Source organism: Glycine soja, chromosome 6 (assembly GCF_004193775.1).
Source record: "Glycine soja cultivar W05 chromosome 6, ASM419377v2, whole genome shotgun sequence".
Taxonomy (NCBI): Eukaryota; Viridiplantae; Streptophyta; class Magnoliopsida; order Fabales; family Fabaceae; genus Glycine; species Glycine soja.
In genome coordinates, this window is record NC_041007.1 from 15,931,407 (window position 1) to 15,945,947 (window position 14,541).

Here is a 14,541-nt window from a genome sequence, read left to right on the forward strand (position 1 = left end):
ATGCAATAAAAGGGGTTGATTTTTTTTATATACAATTATTTAAATATTAAATTTTAATAAATAATAAATTTCACAAAAATATTTTCTCGAACATGCTAGATTTAAGAGTTCGTCAGTGTTTTCAATAAAATTATAACTTAGAGGTTGTTTGAATATGATAAACTAAAATTAATTAATTGATATTGTCGCACCATATAAAGTTATATATATATATTTTTTTTTTCAAGTTTTATTTTTCTTTTAAATTATAAAAAGATTATCCCATGAATAATTTGTCCTCTGCATCGTACAAGAACATTTACTAGTTTATTATTATTGTGTACATATACATATGCAAACAATAATTAGTTAAATAAGTGTGTAAATTTCATAACTCGAAAAGATATGGGCAGTAGAGAAGCAAACATGAAATGATGCTGGATGCAGCAGCAAAAGGATGCTTTATTTATATTTTCCTTTCATTCTTCCTAGAATCTCTTGGGAGTTGGGATTATAAATCAGTTGATTTCAACTTATACAAAAACAATGGGAAAAAAAACTAAAAAGGAATTAATTAATTGAACAGTTGGCAAACAAAGACACACTAGAGGAATATATTTCGAACTGACCGAATTCTACTTTTTCAAATTTTTGGGCAACTTAATTCCATGTAGAATTCAACTTGTGCTAGCCTATATCCCAATATATAGCCCACATAATTAGTCCTTAATTAGAATTACTCCGTCTTACTCAAACTTAATTTGCCAAGCTAGAAAATTAGTGCTTTTCAACAATTTACTAATTACGAACATAAGCTTAAACTACTAAGAAAATTCTTTGTTTCTGTACAACTAGATAGATACGAAGAAAGGGAATAAAGATTGGTTAATATCCCCAGTATTAATTAATTCCATCCTGATCAATAGACTCCACTAATCATGGAATGTTGAGAAATCAGGTTCCGTGGGTTTGAACATCTTGGGCATCTTCAAACTATCAGCATCAGGAAGTTTAATAGCCACCTTTTTAATTGCCCCTTTCTTAGTGTTTGCAGCAAATTTCGAAGCCAAAAATGTGGCCCCAAAATTCTGAGTATGCCCCGCCATTGAACTCTCTCCTGCACTACCTTCTTCATCATCATCATCTTCCACCACATTCGTGTAGTACAAGTTCTCCTTCAACAACTCCATCGCCAATTTCCTCTTGCGGTGCCGTCTCCACGCAGCTTGTATAAAATGTGCCCCCCAAGCCCTCCACTGATGCGAATAGTACCTAAACCGAAAAACATATTTGTTACCTAACATGAGAGAAAAAAAAAAATACAAGTACGATCGACAATTAGGTTATATGACCTAATAGAAAAAGAGATACACATAAAGATAAATGAAAAATATTGATGTAGTTTTCAAAATAATGAAGTGTTCAAGGTGATATATGATCTAATAGAAAAAGAGATACACATAAAGATAAATGAAAATTATTGATGTAGTTTTCAAAATAATGAAGTGTTAGATTTTATCTTAAAACCAATTGACATTAAGTGAAGTTGCCCAACAGATATATAAGTTGCACTTTAAGGATTGAGGTAGTCGATGCGGGGCTTGGGTATTTTCCAATACACCCCCTTCACGTCCAACACTTATTGGGCTTGGTGCATGAACCACAGATGATGGGTGGTGGGTGCTCGTTGCAACGAAAGCAAAGACGAGGTCCCAGGGTCAGAGTTTGCTCTGATACCATGTTAGATTTCATCTTAAAACCAATTGACTTTAAGTGAAGTTGCCAACAGATACCAAGTCTTACATCGACTGCCTCAATCCTTGAAGTACAGCTTATATATCTGTTGGACAACTTCACTTAAAGCCAATTAATTTTAAGATTAAATCTAACATAAAGTGTTCAAGGTGATATATGATCTAATAGAAAAAGAGATACACATAAAGATAAATGAAAATTATTGATGTAGTTTTCAAAATAATGAAGTGTTAGATTTTATCTTAAAACTAATTGACATTAAGTGAAGTTGTCCAACAGATATATAAGTTGCACTCTAAGGATTGAGGTAGTCGATGCGGGGCTTGGGTATTTTCCAATACACCCCCTTCACGTCCAACACTTATTGGGCTTGGTGCATGAACCACAGATGGTGGGTGGTGGGTGCTCGTTGCAACGAAAGCAAAGACGAGGTCCCAGGGTCAGAGTTTGCTCTGATACCATGTTAGATTTCATCTTAAAACCAATTGACTTTAAGTGAAGTTGCCAACAGATACCAAGTCTCACATCGACTGCCTCAATCCTTGGAGTGCAACTTATATATCTGTTGGACAACTTCACTTAAAGCCAATTAATTTTAAGATTAAATCTAACATAAAGTGTTCAAGGTGATATATGATCTAATAGAAAAAGAGATACACCTAAAGATAAATGAAAAATATTGATGCAGTGTTCAAAATAATAAAGTGTTCAAATATCATTAGTCGTACCTAAAAGCGTGTTGCAATTTCTTGCTGTGTAGGCGCTTGAACTGGCTCGCCACGAATTTGAGGTCTTCGGCTCTTAAGGCAAATGCTTCCACTTCGGTGAGGGTCTTCACTGTCTGAGTGGAAGATGGGAGATTGAGAGTTGAAGAGGGCATCAAGGCCCATGTTAGCAATTCTTCGCCGCAAAAGTCGCCGGGCCTGAGGGTGATGGAGTTGAAGAAACCTGTTCTTCCACCATCGGTTGTGGAACTCTCTACTTGCCCTCTGATGATGAAGAGCATTTCTCTCACCGGATCGCCTTCGCGAACGATGTATGTGTCTTTTGTGTTTAACGATGACACAAGACGTTCGCATATTGCATCTAGAAGCTGGTCATCCATTTGGCCAAAAAATGGAACCTGGACACCCAAGAATTAAAAAATCATACACCTTTATGTTCATAATATTTTTTATTAAAGAAAACATAATTGGAAACTAGACAGGTGGTTTGAGTGCCAACTAAGTTAAATTTAGGACGTATGTAAAATCATTTGATATGTACTATCATTAATTTTTATCTTAAGAATTAAAGAGAAGTACTAGAGAAATTATAACCATAATGTTCAACCAAATTTCCTTGACCCCTTGTAATTTAAGGTATATTTACACATTATTTTCATCTGATAAGAAGATGATATATACTTACTCGGCGAACAATGTCGAGACAGAGATGCCTCTGAATCTGGCGGCGAAGGTCCAAAGGCAAAGCGCGCAAAATGGCTTCTTCGTCCACTCCTCTGGTGGCAAGCCATTTATATTGAACGAACCGTCGAACACGTTGTTGCAGTTCTGGTGGAAGTTGCCGGTGATTCATCCACTCTTCTGTATCTTTCTGTTTAAGTCTCCACTCTTCAACTTTTGCAGTTGAAGATTGCAGATAATTCTTTTTTTCCAAAGATTAAAAAGGAAAAAATCAAGACACATTGTTACAAAAATTTGCCAACCTTTTCTTTTTCAAAATGTTAGTCTAAAATAGTTTTTTTTAATACACTTTTTTATCATTGACAGGAGTTTATTGAAATTATAAGATTTTGTAATTTTTAATAAATTTTAATCAGAATAATATGTAAGACGGAATATGTTGTTAGCATTTTATTTTGTGTTTTTTTTTATGTTCCAATTCAATGACTACAATACATTGATAGAGTAGGGTTTTTAATATTTTACCTGCATGTTACCAATGAGATGCGCAAACAGGATTAGACCTGCGATGCATATGAAACTTGAAAACAATGTTTCACCACTGTAAGTGCTTGTCTGAAGATTTTGTCCATACGAACTACACATAGAAAAACAAAAGTTCAAAACGAATTAGAAAACCTTAAAAAGTTAATAATGATACATAAACATTCATTTATTTTAAACTCTTCATTAATATTTTTTTTCATATCATAAATTTTATAATATTCATATATATTGTCTAGCTCATAGCATAATGAGTATTCATAAAATAATTAGGACTCGATCAATACTAAAATACTAACTCTCCGGTCCTTTTTTATAATTAATAACTAGTGTATTTTTATACTGCACTTGCTAATAAAAAATAGCAGAGGTATATACTAAATATATTTTGTATGTTGTGTGCATTGTGCTTTCAATTTCAATCCAAACTTTAAACACCCAATTATACTTGATATCAAATATGGAAAATATACCTTAAATTCTTCAAACCCCACCAGAGGCAGTAAAAGTATTTCTGGAAGAATCTTGATGAGGAGACGTGATCAGTGAAAGCATCAGCGAACATTCCAAACTGAAACTCGTTTTTATCATTGAGGGCATCGCATGCGGTGAGAACTCTGGTGCGTTTGAACCAAGCTTGCCTTTCATGGTCGGCGAGGGTGCCACAGTCGAGAAAGGAAGGGTTACATGATGGAGAGTGCGTTCTGTTCATCTCCTTCTTGCATGTTATTATCCAACACTCGTACTGCCGCTGAATCGATGACACGTACCACGAAGCTCCTAAAACCTGCACTCACAACATGTTCTACCTGTTTTAAACTGAGATTAATTATGTTTTGAGATTAATTTCTATGTACTTTCTAAAGAAATAAATTGTGAACTAATTACAAAATATCTTAAATGTTTAAGATAATTATTGTAAAAACAAATATACATAATAGTTGTGATTAAAAGATAATATATATATTTAAAATGGTAGAACAAGGAGACACTTCCAATATTATTACACTAGCTACACTAGCCTGTACCACAAGTAATTCCATCCAATTGTAACTATTCAATTAGTTCTTAGGGGTCAGGGATGAATCTTTAAGGAAGATTGTCCACCAAACTGAAAAAGTGATCTCCATCTCTTGTTTGTAAAATATATTTTTTTCTATTTCTTTCTGTTGAAATACCTATCTTATCACATGTTTTCCTCATGGTTGCAAAATTTTTGTAAATTATTTTAATGTAAAACTTTTCATTTTTAATAACAAGAAATGAATTATTTTTTTTACTAATTTCTAATTTGGAAATTGGAAGTGCTATGTATGAATAATTACATGGCTGGCTAGCATGTAGGATCCAAGATTGTATAAGGCCCCTGCCAAGGCAGTTTTGGCAATAAGCCCACTAGTCTTCAAGATTCTCCGTTGCAGAGGAAAAATCTGGAACAACCGAGGAATAAACTGAATGAGAACAATCAAGGACAGGGTATGATTTACATGAGCCGCCGTTGAATCTTTCACTGCCGGAATCACGAACCAGATCACTATCTGCAATTGCATACATGAAAAAAAAAAATTATCAACGGAGAAGCTTCTATTAATACCCTGTTTCTATAAAATCAAATCATCAAATCACACCTATTAGTTTTTTCTAATTCTCTTCCGTTTTCTTCATTTCAATTGAAAAAGGAACCCCGCTAAGAATTTTTTTGTCTTCCATATCTTATATTAACACCCTGTTTCTAAAATTTCAAATCACTCGTCCTATTTGGTTAGCTAATGTGGATAGAAATCACTTGTCTCTGGTGTACGTGTCTCATACTTGGTCTCACTTTCTGTCACTCGACAAAAAAATTGACACATTTATGGTATTTTTTAACTGCATTAAGTCATATAAATATATGCAAATTTTTCAATTAACATGTCACTTTCTTAGTGGTTAGAGAGAAAGCGAGACAGCAGAAATGAACTAGTGATTTCTATCTGTTTAAGTTTATTTTTCGTCTCATTTCCATTCCTTTTTTTTCTTTATTTCCTATCACATTATTTGTTATGCTTACACGTAATTTCACTTTAATTTCTATATTTATTCTCTCCCTTCACGAAGTACATCTCAAAAATGGGGCGTAATTTCATCTTTTTTCCTTCGAAAATGCACGTGTTTCATATTAATTTTGACCAATTCAGCTCCATCATGCTTCAAGTACAAGAAATACAAAGTTGTATCTTCCTAGAGTTATTATTGCACACAGAGTTTTAACAGAAATGGTAAGAAACATACTTCTTTTTTTTTAACAACTCTCTCTTGTTCATTAAAATTTATTAAAAATAATAAAATTTTATGAATTTTACCTCATATAAATATGACAAACGTAACTATAACTATACATATATTCAAAGGGAAAAGCTGTGATCGACACATCATATATAACCATAACTATACATATTTAAGAAAAAAAAAATGAAAGATATGATAGAATTTATAATGTCGGAGGAAAAAAAAAAGATAAATAAAAGATATATTGATAAGATGTTTAAAATAGAAGATAATTTATGTATAATACTGTTCAGAAACCCTAAACACTTGGAAATTAATGGAATTAAAATTTGACACACACCTGAGGCAGAGGAAGGGTGGCGAAGAGATCAATGGCGAAATCGGAGCGGAGGTAGCGCGAAGCGATCTGGCGAGGATCGGTGACGAGGTCCTTGCGGCCGTAGACGCTGGAGAGGGGAGAGACAAAAGCTGTCCGGAACTTGAGGACCATGTGGAAGAGGAAGAAGAGGTCAGCGATGGTGCGGGAGAACGTGACGAAGACGCCGAGGACAATGTCGGTCTGCATGCAGGCCTTGTCCCCGGTGATGGGGAAGTAGAAGTAGAGAGGGTCCAGGAAGAGAGCCACGATGCACACGTAGAGGAACGTGCGGTTCCATCGCGCCACGAACCTCGACCGCGGGTCCAGGATCTGGTACCACCATGGAACTTTCTTACGGAGGGAGAACGATTTTGGAAAACTACTGAAGTGGGATGATACTGCGAATCGGTACAAATCGCTGCTCATCGTTGCTTCTTAATTAACTTGTTTTCTTCTCTCATCACCAATACAAATGAGTTTCTTGAAAAATCACCAAGGAATAGAGAGAGAAAAGGATTCAGAAAATGTGGATGGACGTTAAATGAGGAGGGAATGCCAAAATATATAGGAACCTTCATCTTATGTGCATGCATATATATGATTTCGTGGCATGCAGTTATATGTTAGTCATCATTGTGATCATTCATTGTTATTGTTATTTTTGCCTTTCAACTTTCCGCCCCCAATTGTTTTCAACAATACAAAAACACCGACATCAAGAAAACACAACAAATTTTTTAGTTTTTTCTCTCTTTTCTTTTTTCCTTTTTTCATTTTATTTTTTCACCTTTTCACTTTTTAGCTTATAGTGAGCTGATTCAAAGAAAGGGTTAAGACTCAAGATGTTGGGTGCTTTTAGGGTGGGTTGTAAGTATAATTGAAAGGCTTGTGAAAAAATATTTGAGTTGAATTGATATGTAAAGATTAAAATTCTATAAAAATCTCTTCCAATTGATTTAATTGTGTTTATAACACACTTTAAAAGCATCAATCCACTATATGCACTTCTAATTAGGTGTTTGTAGTTAATTTTTTATAGCAAAAAATTAGATGGAAAGACCCATGAAAAAAATAATTTATGGACTTAATTGAAAATTTGAGTATGAGGATCGGATTTTAAAACATAAGATTTAATGTTTCTACGATATCTTGATGTTTTCCAACTTTCATATAATTATCATTTATAATTTTAAAATAAAAATTGTTATAATTAAGCCTTTTATAATTGTTATAAAATAAGGAAAAATATTCTTTTTATAATAAAGTTATTGTTTTATGAATAATAGTCAATAGTTTATGTGACAAATTATAATTATTTTATTTGAAAAGACATTATTTCATGTAAAAGAAGCTATTATAATTAAGTGCAGATTTTTATTTTAATACCATATACTATCACCTTGTTATGATGAAAAAGGGTTTTACTTAAGTAAATAATAGTAATATGCATATGTACGGAGGGTTAATATATTACAATTAACATTATGTCTTATAGATAAGGAAATTAATTAACCACACACCATTATCCATACATATGACTACTTTTAGTAAAACTTTTTTATCTAATATTTTATAAAAAATATTGTCTGAAGCTTTTAGCAGAATTTTTACTTAATGTTAAGCTAAAAAAATATTTAAAAAATCACATGGGACACTAATATTATATTATACACGCGTGTGATTGTCACGTGTATATTTATATATGTGTGACCGTGTTAATTTAATTTTTATATTGAATTATGAAATAATAATTTTTATCTTGATAAATCTCTAGGTTGTCATGTCACTGGAAAAAAAAACTATACACTACTACACAACAAAGTCATTTTACATCGGTTCTACAACACATGATACTTAGGTTTCAAAATCAATGTTATTCAGCACAATATTAAATGCAGACATATTCGACATCAATTCCAAATCGATGTGAAATCCATCATAGGTTATTCTTAAACCAGATGTAGGAAGTGGGATATTCTAGATGAGTTAAGCCACATCCTACATCGATTATTAAAATGACCTATGTTAAAAAAAAATTCTACTACATCGATTTTAGTAATATTTGATGTAGAATGTAGTTTTTTTATTAAAAAAATAGCATTTTGATTTGTATTTATTGGCACATATTTTACAAATACAAGAGAGTCTCCAAGTGCACAATCAATTCATACAAATGTTCAAAATTATGTCAAGCAATAGCATAAAGCTTAATTATAAAATGACAAACATACAACATAAAAAAAAACCCAAAACATATCTTGTACTCCAAACAATTGTTTGATCTCCCTCTCCAAGCCTCTAATCCGAATGATGATCCAAGCAATTGATTTCACATATGATCTTGTCATCTATCCTGCCTAACATAATAGAAATAACCTAAAAATTAGGCTTAAATATATTTTGGGTGCCTACAATTTAGTGTTTTTTTCATTTTTGTATCTACAATTATTTTTTTCATTTTAATCCTTACAAAATGTGTTTATTTTGTTTTTTGCTGTTAAAGTGTTTTAGATAACATTTTGAATTGGCAAAAACATGTTCTACCTACCCTAAATATAATATTTATTAGTAGCTTCTGAAGCAATATACTAGAGTATTTTTGTATGGTTGTTATAGAAAAAATATTTTAAACAAAATACTATCAAAGGGTAATGTTTGCTCTCAAGGAAGCTTCTTGAAATTGGTACTATGATATATCCTAAGACTTCAGAAGCTAAGTGTTCTTTTGTAGAAAAAAATCATAGTCACTTAAGTGTCATTATTCAACTCCTCTTCTAGTGACCTTATGATTCATGTAACACCCTATTTTTCCTAAATAAATTAAAAATCATTTTTATTTAAAAATAAATAGAGTTTTAGAAAAAAAAAATGATAAGATTTTTATAATTAAATAAATGAGGAAAAATAAATTTATTAATTAAATTAATGGTTTGATTGGAAATAAAATAAAGTTCCTTTTTATAAAATAAATAAAGAAAGAAAAATAGGATAAGTAAAAGGCCAAAAGTAAAATAATGATCCCAGACAAAAGTTCCCTTCTTCCTTTCCTAAAACACTCTCTTTTTTTCGCATACACTCAAATATATCTTAGTAAAACGATGATCTCAGACAAGTTAACCGTTGGATCATCATAAAATTTGAGCAAGAGATTCAGAACTAATTTTCCCACATACCCAGCGTTGGGATTTTTGAGTCAATGTCGTTGGTAGAATAAATGCCCCTCGCACTGAATTTTTTCTTTTCCCGCATATATCCAAACTTGTTCAAGTAAAATTATGATCCTAGACTCATCAACCATTGGATTATTGTGAAATTTGAACACCACCTTGGAAACCCATTTTTGAACATGGTCACCATTCGAGCGAAACAATGATTTTACAGAGAAAAATTAGTCTCGCACGTTGATATTGAAATAGAGACTATAATTTCTTCTCTTTCTCTCTAATGCTTGGAAACCCTAACAGAGCAAACAGATAAAAAACTTGAGGAACCTTAAGTGACTGCTAGAGAAACCGCTATCACTTCCCGGACTACACACGTGAGCCCGCTTAGAGGTAAAGGATAAATTTATCGCAATTGGGTTAAAATGAACATATGTAGGGATCCTTAGGGGATCAAATTGAGGGTTTATTTTTGGATGTTTATTGTATTGTAATTCTTCATGTATGATTATAATTGCGAGATTGTTATATTGGGATCATGAAATTGTGATTAAAATTGTGTATAAGTGATAAATTGAATATGTGATGAATTGTTAGATAACATGTTGCATTGAGATCATAATATTGTTATTGAGACTGAGTATAAGTGCAAAATTGAACATGCGTTAATTTGTGAGATATACATAAACATGTGATGGTGAATTGTGACATTATGAGATGTTAAATTGTGGACATGAGATTTGGTTGTGAATAAGTGTGTGGTTAACACTTGATGTGACAATACTTGTGTTGTGAGCTGTGAATTATACAATAACCCGACTGGTGTTTACCTTGAGAAAAGTGTTTATGCACAGTGTTAAAGAGAAAGTGTAGGATTCCTAGTTAGGAAACTAAAGTGTTAAATGATAGCGCAATGTGTTAAACGTGTTTGAAACATGAGTGTGAGGTCGTGGGTATTGTATAATTCATGAGTAGTGTCTGTGTGCAAAAATTGTGTTAGGGGTTGGACCTAAGCAGGAAGGTGAGGTCCTAACAGATCCTTTGGAGTCTAGGCCTTGGGGGTAAAGACACTCGATTTGAGTGTTCCTTTAAGCCTATGTTGATACCATATGGTTGGAGCATTCTCGCAAAACAGAGTGATTTTGACTGGTCACCTTATGATATTACTTAGTGAGAGTGACTTGACATACACATTGTATGGTGTATCTTGTTATGTACTCATAAGCGTCCCAGTATGGTTTTTCAGTGACATGGTACCACATTGTATATAGGCTTGAGTCTTAATATAATTTTTGCATAACGCTTGCTAATTGTTTATTATGAAATTGATGAGTGTTATTGCATCTTGACCCGAGTGTGTGATTCATGTGTAATGTGATTGGTGATTGAAAAATGAATTTTAAATGATAAAATGGTAAAGTGACGTGGATTGTATTAAGTTGAACTATGTTATAAATACTTCTATAATTTATTTTGATTATGTCCTTTGTTTATTTGTATTTTTTTTTAGAAATGTGATAACTCACTCCTTGTGCGTTTTTTGTGTTTGGATCATGTGATGATCTTAAATCTTGTGTCTATGGGAACAGATGACTAGGTTGATAACTTTAAAGAATCTCGTGCTAGAAGATGCTGTAACACAATACTCTGATAGGATGTGACATTTTAGATGATATTATTTTATTTTACCTCACCGATTTAATAAAATTTCTCTTGTAAACTTTGACGGCCTTGTTCTGAGCCAGATATGTTTTTAATATATTTTATTTAATAATATTGAAGTGAATATGAATCTTTTATCCATGTGAATTTGTTTACCTTTATTTTTATATGTTTTATTTATTTATATGTATGTCGAGATAGAAGGTGTCACAATTCACTCACAGACAAGATAAAAAAATAAAGCATTTAGACATTAAATAAAAAACAGATACTTTTAAGCACCATTTTTAATCTTAATGATAGTACCAATAGTTACATGTCATTTCCTAATTAAATCATGCATTTAGAACGTGAAAAACGTACCCAAATCACATTATACTTTACCAACATAAAATTATGGAGCAATCATATAAAGCATGGTTGGAAGCAATATTATAACATTTTCTAAATTGGAAGAAACCAAAACTACCTTCAAGCATTAAACCACCAAGCTTTTTAATTAAAAAAATTATTATTTCATTAATAATCTGTTATTTGACTATATTTGAATCCCAATTTTTGTCTCATTTTGTCTTGTTTTTTTACTTCATTTTGTTAGCAGAATTTATAGGTATGTGTTAAGTATGAATAGTTTAGCAAGGAAGCAGAAAAAATGGAAGAAGAGAGCAAAAATAATGAAATTGGATCCAGAGACTAAGCATTACCTTGTGCTTAATTAAGCATAGGATTCTTGTGTTTACCCAAGCACAATCTCATGCACGAGGCATGCAGAATGAAGAGTGTTATGAACTCACTTAAAAAAAATGATTTAGCGACTGATATATTTGGTCACTAAAACTGATAGCGACCACAATAACAATTGATCTCTGTGTCGCAAAAACCCTAGTCGCTAAGCAATCAAATAGAACTTTAGAGACCGAGATATTCAGTCGCAAGTACCTACAATTCGATCACTACGTGTTTGGTTGCTATTTTGCTTGGGACCATATTAGCAACTGAAAGTCTCGGTTGCTAATAAATAATTAAACTTAAATATAAAATAAATTAAAATAAAACTCGATCGCGAAGTCGATCGCTATCGAATAATTCATTTTTAAGCAAAATTAAAAATAAATACATTTGGTCGCTAAGTTTATAATATAAAATGAATTAAAAAAAAATTGATGGCCAATTCAGTCACTATTTACCAATTATTTTTAAAATATAAATTTAGTTAAAAATGTTATTTGGTCACTATTGAATATTTGATTTTTAAATATAAAATAAATTAAAAATACAATTCAAACGCTGCTTAGTAATGAATTTTGAAATAAAATAAATTGGTCACTAATTCGGTTGCTAAACAAAAATATGCTATATATATTTTTTATTTTTTCATTTTGATCTGCTTAATAATTATCAACTATAAATATAATTATTAATTAAACTATATAAATAAAAAACATTCATAATGTGTCAATGGTCCTTCTATATTGTCTATACCTACAAAATACAAAGACCATTCACATTAGTTCCTTGTAAATGTAAAATAAGACTACTTCTAGAATCGATCAAACATTTGAAAGGAGATATATTTAGTGCAATTTCTCTTACTTGGACATTATTTTCCTTCGGCTGCAGGAATGATTTCGGATCCAAAGTCATTGGGTGTAGGATATCTCCATTTCATAAGCGAGTAAAACATCTGTCTTGAATACATAAACTCCCATAGATGCAATATATGGTGACCTTTTTGCTTCATGGGGTGACAACCCGAGCACAAAGATATCTACTTGCTACAGAGAAGCAACAAGAAAACATGATTTAGCCTGAGAGTAGAGATAAATATATTATAATCACATTATCATGCCATAATACAGCATATAATTTCAAATATTTGGACCTGCAAGTTTGCAGGACTATTTCATACTCGTAGAAAGGTAAAAATATAGAATAAGAGTCTAAAAGGCAACTTTAGGATTCAAATGTAGATGTTCGCAATTTGAGCCTATATAAGATGTATGTTATATATATATATATATATATATATATATGTATGCACGTTCTTCATATGTTTAGCACATCAATTTGTGATGTTACCCTATGATGCATTATAACTTGATAAGTCATTATGGATAAATATATGAATTTCACAGGAATTTCTGTAGTGCTAGGATGCTCGATTGCTCACTCTAAGAAAAATGAGGGAAGATTGTTGAAATTGAGTATTCTTTTTTTTGTTTCTTTCTTTCTGATAGTGACCAATAACCAATTTTAGTTGTTGAACGTTGACTGGTCTTTGTACTAACCATTGCTTTCAGATCAACACCGTTGGGTTTTTCTAAAAATTGGATGATGCAACCTCTGGCATCTGCCTTGACCAATCCATAATATGATGCATAGCTGAAAAACAGGCAATTGGAAATGAAACTTAAATAAGACTGTACTCTCGATAAGCCTCCATACTCGGAAAGACTAAACTTAAAATGTTTTGAGTTGAGGAAGTTAGTGTGTCTCTACTGTTTTTCTATAACGACTCTTTTCTTCTGAATGAAAGAGAATATATTCTCCCAGCATCACAGTGATACTAAACAAACAAAAGTGCAATAAAAAGAAACACATGTAAAAAGAAGACTGAACACACCTTTCACCTACAGCAGCACATGATAATGTAATATCTGCATTTCTTTCAACATACTCTGCAGATTAATTATAAAAGATAGATAATCAGCAAAAATTGTGAAAATAAAATTAAGAAACACTTCATGTATGAACTCGGTGTGTCTAAAAACTTTGGAACCTTTGGCAAAAATTATTCAAAAGACTTGGTGTATGAACATAAGAAGGGTAAGAGAAAAGAAACATAGAACTAGTTTTTTTTGTGTTAATTAATTGCCTTGATTTTGTGAATGATGAAAAATATTCATAGAATACAATTAGTAATAAATTTCAATAACAAGTAGTGAGAAGAACTTAAAGCCTAATATAATTGCCTTAATTGTCTTGATAATTACACAGCTCTGATACAAAAAATTAACATGTTTACCTGCACAAGGTCCATGTAATCCATTCGGTATAGATGATCTCCAGCCAAGATCAATATATTCTCAATGTTTGTGTGCTTGGCATCCTATAACATTAATCTATTACTGTCCAATTCAACTTGAGAATAGAAAAAAAAAAGGGACATGCAATAATGTATACACAGAAATTTGGTATGTACTAAAGATTATGTTCCCACCTCAAATACCCATGTAAATTGCCTCACAACATTTTCTTTTCCCCCCTCATGTCCTTTTCTAATGATGTAATGAAATTGACTTAATTAGTGTAGTGTTTTTCCCTTGTCCTTTCATCATTTTCTATCTTTTCTTTTACATATGAGTCGTGGTGACTTTTCCTCTTCTGTCACTATAATAACTGCAGTTCT

General features: G+C 31.9%; 1 protein-coding gene across 1 annotated transcript; it reads right to left on the minus strand.

Annotated features, from left to right (window-relative positions):
* Positions 1-573: 573 nt before the first annotated feature.
* LOC114414033 (probable cyclic nucleotide-gated ion channel 16) lies at positions 574-6,745 on the minus strand. Its single transcript, XM_028378403.1, has 7 exons — positions 6,292-6,745; positions 5,009-5,221; positions 4,157-4,470; positions 3,666-3,777; positions 3,145-3,381; positions 2,463-2,857; positions 574-1,251 (listed from the first exon to the last, which is right to left on the minus strand). Exons 1-7 carry the CDS (start codon positions 6,733-6,735, stop codon positions 912-914), a joined length of 2,055 nt encoding a protein of 684 aa, XP_028234204.1. The 5' UTR covers positions 6,736-6,745; the 3' UTR covers positions 574-911.
* Between the last annotated feature and the right edge of the window lie 7,796 nt (positions 6,746-14,541).

What these genes read in the sequence shown, in the direction of transcription:
- LOC114414033 (XM_028378403.1), bottom strand. Translation starts at nt 6,735, where the DNA reads ATGAGCAGCGATTTGTACCGATTCGCAGTATCATCCCACTTCAGTAGT. An exon ending in TGGGGTTTGAAGAATTTAAG is followed by an intron (nt 3,778 to 4,156) that starts GTATATTTTCCA and finishes TTCTATGTGTAG; the next exon opens with TTCGTATGGACAAAATCTTC. An exon ending in AAATTGCAACACGCTTTTAG is followed by an intron (nt 1,252 to 2,462) that starts GTACGACTAATG and finishes TTTTCGGTTTAG; the next exon opens with GTACTATTCGCATCAGTGGA.